The sequence below is a fragment of the Schistocerca piceifrons genome, chromosome 6, assembly GCF_021461385.2.
Source record: "Schistocerca piceifrons isolate TAMUIC-IGC-003096 chromosome 6, iqSchPice1.1, whole genome shotgun sequence".
Taxonomy (NCBI): Eukaryota; Metazoa; Arthropoda; class Insecta; order Orthoptera; family Acrididae; genus Schistocerca; species Schistocerca piceifrons.
The window spans coordinates 73,168,265-73,181,214 of NC_060143.1; the positions used below are offsets into that span (position 1 = coordinate 73,168,265).

Genomic DNA, 12,950 nt, shown 5'->3' on the forward strand with positions numbered 1-12,950 from the left:
GGGAAGGGAGGGAGGTGGAGCCCTGACAAGATGGAATGGTTAAATGTCGGGACAGAGCTCGTGATATGCGAGGGGGAGACGTTTGAAGTTCCTTAGCGAGAGTATGTGGAGGGTGTGTAGGTGAAGGTTTGGCGGGGTGTGTTGGTAGAGGAGCGGCAGCATGCTAGGATTGGAAAATAATGGGAAACTATAGGAATAGCGGAGTCGCGTTTGTGGACGACCCGGGTTGTTTGGAGGTGTTCAGTGTGATTGAGGAGAGGTGCTAATTTGATGAGTTGCTAAAGTATCCATGTGAGGGAAGGTAGCCAGATGCGGAATGCTAGTTGAAGTGCATGGTTTTCAAGGACCTGGAGGGACTAATAGAGTTTGGAGGGGTGATGCGACGGGTGGGGAGAGGGTGGATATACACGTAACATTTGCATGGCAAAGGATGGGTTGGATCATGGTTTTGAAGGTGTGGAGGACAGTTGAGGGGTGCAATCCCCAAGCTCTGCCAGTTAGTAGTTTCAGTAGTTTTAATCTGTTGTGGGCTTCCTGTTGGGCCTGCCGCTGTGGACGAGCGGTTCTAGACGCTTCAGTCCGGAACCGCGCTGCTGCTACGGTCGCAGGTTCGAATCCTGCCTCGGGCATGGATGTGTGTGATGTCCTTAGGTTAGTTAGGTGTACGTAGTTCTAAGTTCTTGGGGCCTGATGACCCCAGATGTTAAGTTCCACAGTGCTCAGAGCCATTTGAACCTTCCTGTTGGATGGTTAGCAGATGAGGTTTCCACGTTAGTTGTTGGTAGACTGTTACTCCACGATATTTTAGTCTGTTAGTTAACTGGACAAGACAGTCGTAAATGGTGAGGCAGAAGTCGTGGAGACGGAAGGTGCAGGTGGTGTATCCTACAATTATTGCCTGAGTTTTCGGAGGACTGATCTTCAGGAGTCATTGGTTGCACCAGGATGTGAACTGATGGAGGTGGGGTTGGAAGATACGTTGGGATTTCTGAAATTTAGAATAAAGGTCGGGGAAAGCGGTTTTATCAGCATATGAACTGGTGGAGGTGGTCTGAGCGTATCAGTAATGTACAAAAGATAAAGGATATGAGAGAGTACGAAAAAATGGTTCAAATGACTCTAAGCACTATGGGACTTAAAAGCTGAGTCATCAGTCCCCTAAACTTAGAACTACTTAAACCTAACTAACCTAAGGACATCACACACATCCATGCCCGATGCAGGATTCGAACCTGCGACTGTAGCAGCCACGTAGTTCCGGACTGAAGCGCCTAGAACCGCTCGACCGTCCCGGCCGTCTGAGAGAGAACGCAGCCTTGGGGCAAACCCGCAGTGGAATGGAAGGTATGGGAATTTGTGTTGTTAATGGCGGCAAAGGATGGGCGATTAGAGAGGAAGGGTGCAATAGGCCAGACACAATTTATTGGAAATGCATAGGCCTAGCGTTTGAAGAGGAGACTGGAGCGTCATGCATGATTGCGGGCTTTCTCTAGGTCGATGGACACGAAGATATCGGATTTATGGGTGTTGAGCTGATGGGATGAGAGATACGTGAGGCGCAGGAGAAAGTGGGATGGAAGCACGCTAGTTAACGGAAAGGATATGATGCCGCATCAGGTGTTGAAGTGGGCGTCAGTAGAGGATGGATTTGGAGACCTTGAAGAAAGGTATATGGGACGAAAGGAGAGGTATCAGTAGGGAAAAATTGGGGTTTTGGAGGTTTTCCACAGCTGAGGATAATAATCTGTGGAGAGGATAGTGGTGTGAAGGATTGGGAGGGTAGCTAGATCGGAGAGGGGACATTCTTTAAGGTGTCGATGGGTGACTGTCCAAGCAGTGGAAGCTGTGAATGAGGGGTGGGACAGGGGTATTTGTGTATTCGTGGATGGCAGGGAAGAGGGAGTCATGTTATACTGTAAGGCTGCGATGGGAACTTATCCCACATCTCTTACTTTCTACTTAAAACTTTTAGTTAGATTTATTCAATGTTTCCCCACTGATTATGTCTCTCAGTTTAATCGTAAGAGGATGCACAAATCAATATTAGAGCATCCCTCGGCATGATCGACCTCTGTCGAATATTGCCCCACTTGCGGCACATGCACAGTAATGACACTGCCTGCATGCCCTCTGTCGAATGGCGGATACACATAGAGAAGCTAGATGTGTTATTAGGCACTTTTTCTTTATTTCTGAAGATATTAAAGAAGTTACCCGGTCCCATGCCTTAACCAGTTGAAAGCTTACAAACAATATTACAAGTACGAACAAGAAGAAATTGGCACTTACCCAGTAAACAGACGGCTTCCAGTTGTCGAGGATAGAGTCATCGATATCGTCATCGATGTAGTCCTGACTTGGCAGTGAAGCACGCGAAAGCCGTCTGGAAGAAGAAGAAAAAAAAATGATTTCAACAAGTTGCACTCTGTACTGTGACATCTAAACTTGGACATTTTGTTCCCTCTTTGTAGGTTAAGAAGCTGAAATAAATGATATGACTGTATATAGATAGGAGGAAGAGAAGAAGGTTTAAGAATCAAGAATCAATCGATTTGCAGAACAATTAATTAACTACAAATATCACTGGATTCTTAAAAGACTGTGCACTGTTTTAATATAGTGTAGTACCGCTTTTCAATCCTTCTGTCTTTAAAAACAAATGATTGATGATGGTGCTGTATTAGTTTTGAATAAAACGTCAACACTAGTGGGAGTTTCCTTTTCGTTTTAAAACCAAGACCAGTTTTAACCTCCAAGGCTATTATCTCGTGGTGTGTGTCAAACGTCAAGTGGTATATGTCAGAATACTACTAGTTAATGTCAGATATCCAGTGTATATGTCAGATGTCCAGTGCTATATTTCAGACGTCCAGACGTCAGACGTCAGACGTCGAGTGATACACGCCAGACGTCCAATGTTGTATGTCATATGTGCAGTGGTATATGCCAGAATTCGAGTAGCACATGTCAGACATCCAGTAGTACACGTCAGATGTCTGATGGTATATGTCAGACATCCAGTGGTATATCTCAGATTTCCAGAGAGAATGACAAGCTCGTTTCGCGTTATCTTAGGATGTGTGACATATACCACTGGACATCTGGGATGTCTACATCTACATCTACATTTATACTCCGCAAGCCACCCAACGGTGTGTGGCGGAGGGCACTTTACGTGCCACTGTCATTACCTCACTTTCCTGTTCCAGTCGCGTATGGTTCGCGGGAAGAACGACTGTCTGAAAGCCTCCGTGCGCGCTCTAATCTCTCTAATTTTACATTCGTGATCTCCTCGGGAGGTATCAGTAGGGAGAAGCAATATATTCGATACCTCATCCAGAAACGCACCCTCTCGAAACCTGGCGAGCAATCTACACCGCGATGCAGAGCGCCTCTCTTGCAGAGTCTGCCACATGAGTTTATTAAACATCTCCGTAACGCTATCACGGTTACCAAATAACCCTGTGACGAAACGCGCCGCTCTTCTTTCGATCTTCTCTATCTCCTCCGTCAAACTGATCTGGCACGGATCCCGCACTTATGAGCAATACTCAAGTACAGGTCGAACGAGTGTTTTGTAAGCCACCTCCTTTGTTGATGGACTACATTTTCTAAGCACTCTCCCAATGAATCTCAACCTGGTACCCGCCTTACCAACAATTAATTTTATATGATCATTCCACTTCAAATCGTTCCGCACGCATACTCCCAGATATTTTACAGAAGTAACTGCTACCAGTGTTTGTTCCGCTATCATATAATCATACAATAAAGGATCATTCTTTCTATGTATTCGCAATACATTACATTTGTCTACGTTAAGGGACAGTTGCCACTCCCTGCACCAAGTGCCTATCCGCTGCAGATCTTCCTGCATTTTGCTACAATTTTCTAATGCTGCAACTTCCTGTATACTACAGCATCATCCGTGAAAAGCCGCATGGAACTTCCGACACTATCTACTAGGTCATTTACATATATTGTGAAAAGCAATGGTCCCATAACACTCCCCTGTGGCACGCCAGAGGTTACTTTAACGTCTGTAGATGTCTCTCCATTGATAACAACATGCTGTGTTCTGTTTGCTAAAAACTCTTCAATCCAGCCACGCAGCTAGTCTGATATTCCGTAGGCTCTGATATATAGCACTAGATATTGGCATCAGAAACCGAAACTAATCTTGCCTTTATAATAAAAAGCGGAACAGATGCTGCCATTTTATTTGAAATCAGTTCTACAGTTGCAAAACCTGCATGAAGTTGTCCCAAAAGCTGGACAAGAAGTTTCTGTATTACTTGTTCGTAGACTGCGGTGGTTGTAAGAAATTTGAAATGTTTCGACCATACTGACGCGATCGCTGCATCTGACATCACCGGCGACCTGTGTAGCCGAGCGGTTCTAGGCGCATCAGTCCGGAACCGCGCGACCGCTACGGTCGCAGGTTCGAATCCTGCCTCGGTTATGGATGTGTGTGATGTCCTTAAGTTAGTTAGGTTTAAGTAGTTCTAAGTTCTAGGGGATTCTAGGGGACCTCGGATGTTAAGTCCCATAGTGCTCAGAGCCATTTGAACCATTTTTTGACATCACCCTGTGTACTAATGGAAAAACTTGTTTCGTGCAAGATGATTAAAAAGAGAGTTACTGATGACACTTTCCTCCTTAATAACGCTGCAGATGCGCTCTAAACATGATAGTTGGGTCAGTAACACCCGTCTCTCAGAAACAAAAAAATAAATCTGCTACTTGATGCTCTCAGGGTATAAATATTTTGCTGTCATTTGCAGTTTGTATTTATGCGGAGTTTAATCAAACTGTAGGGGATTGTGGGACGTTTCCTACTGCACTAGATGATTTTGTTTGTTCCTGTTTATGGTAATGGATAATGGGTGCTCCGTAGAGCCAGCGTGCGCTAGCACCCAAGTGGAAGATCATACTGGGGAGCCCCTCTGTGCACAAGAAGTGAACTGCTGGCCTGAAACCTCTGACAGATGTTCGGCAGTCGCTCACCGACGAAATACACCGACAGTGTTACGTCGTGAGGCACTAGTCGCATATTTATCTACCTTTGTGAGTATGTTCGTCACGTAACGGGTATTATATGTTTAAACTTACATTACATTCTAAAATTATGTCCGTCGTCACTTACATGCACGAACACACTCTTGCACTCGCTGTACCATGCAAGCCAACTGCCTGCGAATGTCATGGTGGGAAATTTCTTACTTGCATGGAGCACACGTCGTGTCCCTTCAAGAACACTGCTGGTTGGAGACTTCCCGTCACTCTATGGGGGACAAACTGTGAGATGGGCTAGGCAGTCAAGGATCTGTGCAATCGAGAAGGCGTTTGTGAAGTGAACTACAGCGTTGGGCCTTGCGTTATTCTGATGGAATATGGTGTTTGGTACCCTGGTCGTTAGGGGTATGATCACAAGGGTTACCATTACTGCCACATACTAGCGAGCATTCGTCTCGGTTTGACAATTACTAACTCAGTCCCATTGTCATCTGCCCACACTATGATTAAAGGGGTTAGAGAAGTGCCGGCCGCTGGTGGCCGAGCGGTTCTGGCGCTACAGTCTGGAACCGCGCGACCGCTACGGTCGCAGGTTCGAATCCTGCCTCGGGCATGGATGTATGTGATGTCCTTAGGTTAGTTAGGTTTAAGTAGTTCTAAGTTCTAGGGGACTTATGACCTCAGCAGTTGAGTCCCATAGTGCTCAGAGCCATTTGAACCATTTAGAGAAGTAATTTTTCTCGTGAATGGTTAATTCCTGCAACCTTTCACCAGTGTGTGCGCGCGTGCGTTGGCGCCGATATGATCACCATGAACGCTAGCAAGACTCATCGCTGAACATCACAGAATGCCACTCGGTGCCCCAATTCACTCTGGATCTACACCATGTTAGTCAGTCTCTGTTGTCTGTGGTGTAATGTCAGCGGTAAACTACGCATGGTAATTTGAGAGCTCAAACCAGCTTTCAGGAGTCTGTTCCCGACGTTGACACTCTCAGTGTAACCTCTACCCAGATATCAGCATTCCTGAGCCAGTCAAACAGTCCTACGATAAGGTGTAGTCCTTCTGGAAGAACCCAGGCCTAGCACTTTGCACTGCGATATTTACCTGAAAAATTTTATTACCGTTATATACACTTAGTAGAAATCTTGTACTAACACTATTCATCAATTATGTAAGTGTCGTTCTCTGTACTGAAAATGCTGTAAATGAGCTTACGTAGAGATGAAATTTTGTCAGCATCTTCTTATGTAGCAGGCGCACCTGTGTAAGTCCATTTTGTAAAATGAACAAAACCGCACAACAGTTGCTTACTCTACATATATTTTATTGCGTACACGATCAGTTTCGGAATACGTGAAATTCCATCATCTGGTGTATAAAATAAAATCACTTAACCATCTGAGCTCATCCTCACCACAATGCTGCCACCATGGAACCAAAGATTCCGTGTCAAAAGGATAAAAATGACGAATTCCGTAAAAACCGTTGCCCCGTACTGCGAGTCCTTTTGACACAAAACCTTTTTCTCCATGACAACAGTGATGTGAGGATGACCTCAGATGCTTAATTGACTGTATTTTTTACTTCAAATCACGGAATTTTAAGTGTTCTGGAACCAGTTGAATACAAAGTTAAAAATATTGTGGATTAAGCAGCTGTTGTGTAGTTTCTTCATTTTACAAAATCACCTAGAAACGTATCTCTGATACAATGAAACGGTATACATATATATATATATATATATATATATATATATATATATATATATATATATATATATATATATACAATGTGATCAAAGGTATCCGGACAACTGGTTGAAAATGACTTACAAGTTCGTGGCGCCCTCCATCGGTAATGCTGGTATTCCATACGGTGTTGGCTCACCCTTAGCCTTGATGACAGCTTCCACTCTCGCAGGCATACGCTCAATCAGGTGCAGGAACGTCTCTTGGGGAATGCCAGACCATTCCTCACGGAGAGCTGCACTGAGGAGAGATATCGATGTCGTTCGGTAAGGCCTGACACGAAGTCGACGATCCAAAACATCCCAAAGGTATTCTATGGGATTCTGGTCAGGATTCTGTGCAGGCCAGTCCGTTACAAGGACGTTATTGTCGTGTAACCACTCCGCCACAGGCCGTGCATTAACAGGTGCTCGATCGTGTTGAAAGATGCAATCGCCATCCCCGAATTGCTCTTCAACTGTGGGAAGCAAGAAGATGTTTAAAACATCAATGTAGATCTGTGCAGTGATAGTACCACGCAAAACAACAAGGGGTGCAAGCCCCCTCCATGAAAAACACGACCACACCATAACACCACCGCCTCCGAATTTTACTGTTGGCACTATGCACGCTGGCAGATGACGTTCACGGGGCATTCGCCATACCCAAACCCTGCCATCGGATCGCCAAATTGTGTACCGTGATTCGTCACTCCACACAACGTTTTTCCACTGTTAAATCGTCCAATGTTTACGCTCTTTACACCAAGCGAGGCGTCGTTTGGCATTTACCGGCGTGATGTGTGGCTCATGAGCAGCCGCTCGATCATGAAATCCAAGTTTTCTCACCTCGCGCCTAACTGTCATGGTAGTTGCAGTGGAACCTGATGCAGTTTGGAATTCCTGCGTGATCGTCTGGATAGATGTCTGCCTGTTACACATTACTACCCTCTTCAACTGTCGGCGGTCTCTGTCAGTCAACAGACGAGCTCGGACTGTATGCTTTATGCTGTACGTGCCGCTTCACGTTTCCACCTCACAATCACATCGGAAACAGTGGGCCTAGGGATGTTTGGGATTGTGGAAATCTCGCTTACTGGCGTCTGACACGAGTGACACCCAATCACCTGACCACGTTCGAAGTCCATGAGTTCCGCAGAGCGCCCCATTCTCCTCTCTCACGATGTCTAACTACTACTGAGGTCACTGATATGAAGTAAATGGCAGTAGGTGGCAGCACAATGCACCTAATATTAAAAACGTATGTTTTTGGGGGTGTCCGGATACTGAAAAAGAGACAGGAGAAACCATAGACAAAGCCAAATAGTAGTAGAGCTTATTCTTCATTGAGTAACGTGCCTTCCACTTCTTTTCTTCTGAAAATTGTAACACTCAGAAAGAATGTCCTTTGTGAGAATGTGTCGAAAGGGTAGCAGAAAGAAGTGACAGGGACCACAGGACAATGCAATGGCAGGCACGTCGGTGCCAGTATTGATCTCTCTTGTTGTCCTCTTATAAGAAAAACGTAATGTTTTATTAGGGGTTGCTAAAATTTTTGAACGTTTGACCTTGGGCGCCGTACTGGACAGCGACTGTGCCACTGAAATGAAAGCAACGTCGCCTGTTCGACAAAAAAGCGTAATAAGGCCTCCAGTGTTCTCGATTACTTAAACGATTTGTCACACAGTACCATCAGCACTATAAAACTGTTCACTAACGATGCAGTTGTCTGCAACAGAGTATCACCGTTGAACGATTGCAACGAAATGTAACAAGATTTTGACAAAATTTCCCCTAGCTGTAATGACTGGCAACACTTTTTAATTGTAGATAAATGCAAAATAATGCCAATAAGAACGAGGGAGAACTCAGTAATATCTGACTGGAAGAACAGGGGTGAGTAGCTTGAACAGCTCACATCGGTCAGGTATGTAAGCCTTCTACTAAGAAGCGATATGAAATGGAAGCTCTCATAAAATCCGTATCAGGGAAGATAAATGAAAGCATTGGATTTCTTGGAAGCGATGTGAGAAAATGTGTTGTTTCCGTAAAGAAAATTGCCTGCGAGGCGCTAGAACCGCCAATATTTTGTTGTTCCAGTGCTATGACCCCTTACGAAGTAAGCATCGAATTAATTCAGAATCATATAAGGTCGGTGCGGCACGCACGAAAGAGTAACACAAATAGTCACGCAACTGAAATGGAAACCCTCGGAAGAAAGACGGTGAAGTTCTCGCGAAACCATGGCGACTAAATTTAGAGGAGCTGTATTCGAAGAAGACTGTGTGATGATTCTACTACCTCCACTTGCTTAGGGATCAGCAGAATAACATAAGAGATATTATGACGCATACCGAGACATACATTCTTCCCTCGCTCAAAACGAGAGTAACATAGGAAAGAAAATCGACAATAGGGTTGCAATGCACCCTCTGCCATACCCCGTACTGTGTCATACAGGGCATATAAGTAGTTGTTAATGTAGGCAAAAAAACAGTCTCCAAGTAACGGTCATCTCAGTTATTCAGCGGTATGAAGTTCATTTCTCGTTGCGTGAAGTTTTTGCGAACGTTAGCATGTCCATATTCTCTACACTTAAGTCGTACTGATGTTGCGTCTGTGATTGTTGCAATTTCTTGCAGAAATATTCCCGAACCATCACTCTTGAACCTGCATGCTCTGTAGCAGCTAAATCAATCCTTTCCAGGAGCTGCTCAGTTGTTGATGACCGCCTGGTTCGCTCATCTTGAACAGTTCTGACGCCACAGGCAGAACACACTTATTCATCCACGAAACGATCTCAGAACCCGTTCTTTGAGGTACCAGCTTAACAGATAAATATCCGTTTGTTCCAATGTTTAGCGCGTATGATAAAATAGATCACTAGTGACATCTCAAATGCGGAAGACTTTTCCAAAGTCGTGATCTTCGTAAACTCCTGCTACGAACTCATAACCGAAACCCAATGAGTATGTAACCATGTTTTGGGAGCCACAAATATCAAAAGGCAGGCACACATCGGTGTTGCCACAATTTATCAACTAAATGTGAAGATGACGATGTATTTCGTGAATTACAACGAAATCAACTAAGATATCGTCTAAAGTACTGTTGATGCGATCAGTGATTGCAAACCGCAATTTTGAAACTAAGCTGGGAATGATATCATATAAGTCGTTTTCCATATTTACTTGACGACGTCATCGTCCTGATATAGAACACCCCCTGTTGCTCGACAGGCGCCATAATTAGTTCGTTGCCAGGCGATGTGGTGTGTGCTAGTCAACACTCAGCTCGCTGCAGACTTCTCGACTGTGGCAGTCAGTTGCCTAGCAACGAACGTGCTATAGAAGTCGCCATTGAAGTTTGCTGCTCTAGAAGTTTTTAAATTATTCGCATTAACTGAAGAAATGTTCGAGTTCACAAATACTGTCTGATAGAAGACTCAGTCGTATCTGCAGGGAGTTCAGTTTGCACAGCCCTGGAGCTTGGGGCCTACCTCTGCGTAGCTCAACAGCCACCGACATGTACCGTGGCCAGTAAGGCGAGGATGTCGTCGGGTCAAGAACTGCGGTGTTGCCTGTAGGTTTCCGCCAGCTACGTAACTGTAATGTCTGCTATGACGACACATCTCGGTGCGTACTATGAATTTTATTTCTGTATAGCACTAATGTGTTTGTTTGCGTGGCCATTTCCCACAGTAGCTATTATACACCATATCAGTTATTAGTTGCTACTTCCGTCTTAAGCTTACTGCAATTAAAGTATTTTACACTAGGCGTGTTTCGCTTTTGTTTACAAACCATTACTGACCTTCTGTAAATACTGAATATGTAATATGTTTCTAGAGTTTGGTATTTCCAAGGAAAAAAGAGTCTTACTTTTCTAATTTTGGTGAACAGTTTACTTACGGCATTTATACCTCTGTTTTAGATGTTTCGAAGTCGATGCTTCTATCCTCATAGTTACCGGAATTTGCTGTCGAAAAACACTTGGTACCATCTTCAACTTTCGCAATTTTCCTACTTTTAGGAACAGGATTTAACTTTTGCTGTACAGTATGTGTAGTCTTGGAGCTTCACTTCACGTTTGCAAAACTTCATAATGTTGTCTTCATAGAAATGTTACCAAGTTATCACAGTTTTTCAACTCAGCACTGTGTTATTGGGTGTTCATTTGTTTTTCCGGTAGCTCGTCGTTACTGCCAATCTTGTAAATGAATTGTTTTTAGTGTACTTCAGCATTCGAGTGTGTGTGTGTGTGTGTGTGTGTGTGTGTGTGTGTGTGTGTGTGTGGTGTGTGTGTGTGTGTGTGTGTGTGTGTGATGTAGAGGGGGGAGAGGACAGAGAAAAAAATAGTGTGTGTAATGTCGGAATATATAAAACGAAGGAGGAAGGCAATGGCAAACCACCTCCCCTAGGACCTTGCCTAGTCGGCGCTGCGGGTCTCCCGAATCGTTCCCTACGCTCCTCTGAGTATGGGGCCTCATCATCATCATAAAACAAATGAAATAATTGTAGACCAAATGTAAAAAAGAAAACAGTTTTTAATCTGTAAATAGCAAAATATACAATCGTGATATGTGTACAATATTTACAGAACGATAACTGATGATGCTTTGTAAATGAAAGCGAAATTTGTCTGTCTGAGATAAAACACACTTCATTTGTAGTACATGCTTAAAATGAAAAAAAAAAACAACAACAAATAATGGTTCCTTTACAGCATTGTTTGTTTTCACATCAGTCGTTTTTATTCAGAAATATGTAGCTGGTCTCGAGTTGAAAAACTTCGCCTTGATTCTGTTGGTTGTGCTGAGGGCAGCGGAAGTGTTCACATTGAAATTCCAAGAGTTTCACTAAGTAGAAACTGGTTACGAACAACGAGTTTGTTTGTGAGGCCATCCTACGCAGCAAGCACAGAAATATTTAATTTGTAAATAAAAAGCGCCTTCTCTTGCTGCACTGTATTTCTCCCAGGCACGTTTAGTCTTTTTTTTCACTTTAAGCAATCAAAACTGGGATGGTTATTCGCGTTTTTAGTTGGCATCTGCGTTTCCACTCATCCGGTCACATGCTAGAGATCGCACTAAAGCTCTATTTACGAAACATAAGAATATTTTTATGTTCCGAAGTCTTTTCTTTCCACTTCTTCCCACTTCTTCTGTACCTAATTATACAGAATTGATTGAAAACTGTGATTTCAACTTCTTCGAGTTCACTATGTGTCCCAGGGAGTGAAGATTCCTAAGCATTTCTTCTTGTCTATCTTCGGTAATGGTGCCGCGGTTTCCCGTTGAGAGCCCTGTCCCGAAGTTCATCGCTCCCGACTTTTCCACGTTAATGCGTCTACCAGTAGCCATACCATACAAATTAATTCAATGCAAAGTCGCTTTTGCCTCGTCGCCCGACCATGATTGAACACTAGGTCATCCGCGTATGTTCTGCGTATAAACTTATAGAGTCTTATTGTCATTCCTTGGAGTCGGTTCAGATTGCCGCAGAGAAACGGCTCGAGAGCGATGGCATAAAGTATCGTCAACAGCAGGCAGCCTTATCTAACCGAGTGCGAGATGTTGATGATCCCCATCATGCGTCCATTTATGAGCACTCTGGAGGAGGTGCCGTGGAGTAGTCGCATCACGACGGTGACAAAACTCTGTGGAAAATTCATGTGGGTCACCACTTTCATAAAGTAGGCTGGCTCGCCAAGTCAAATGCGTGCTCTAAATCTGTTAACAGCAATACACCCCGGAGACAACATTTTGTTGCCAGTGAGACGACATCGCGGTAGTCGCTGAGTGACGCTTCTATATTGCTGTCCCCTTCTAGTTGGGTTTGGTTGAGTGAGACCACTTGACGCAGTACGCGTTTGAAGCGTGCTGCAAGTATCCTGGTGTACATCTTATAGTCGTAGTTAAGGAGGGTCAGTGGCCCGTAGGCCTGTATTCCTTTGTCGCCCCCGATGGTTTATGGATAGGGATGATCGTTTCTTCCGCAAAGGAGGATGGGAGAGGCCACTGAGGAACATCAGTTCGCAGTACGTGGCAGTACATCGCGGAGTCCTTTAAATGTCATATAAAACACTGACGGAAACGCGTTGGCCCCCGGCGACTTGTTTTATGCCCCCTTATCGAGCGCTTCCATTACGTCATCGTCTTTGACTTCCGCCGTTAACTATCGTTCGACCGTCGCGTCGAGGCACG

At 44.3% G+C, this 12,950-nt stretch overlaps 1 protein-coding gene across 1 annotated transcript in view; it reads right to left on the reverse strand.

Annotated features, from left to right (window-relative positions):
- The window catches only part of LOC124803147 (potassium channel subfamily K member 13-like), a 486,082-nt gene that overhangs the window by 66,621 nt on the left and 406,511 nt on the right, over positions 1-12,950 (reverse strand). The window contains exon 3 of the mRNA XM_047264327.1: positions 2,290-2,383. Coding sequence (XP_047120283.1) covers positions 2,290-2,383 — 94 coding nt within the window. The remainder of the gene's footprint in view (positions 1-2,289; positions 2,384-12,950) is intronic.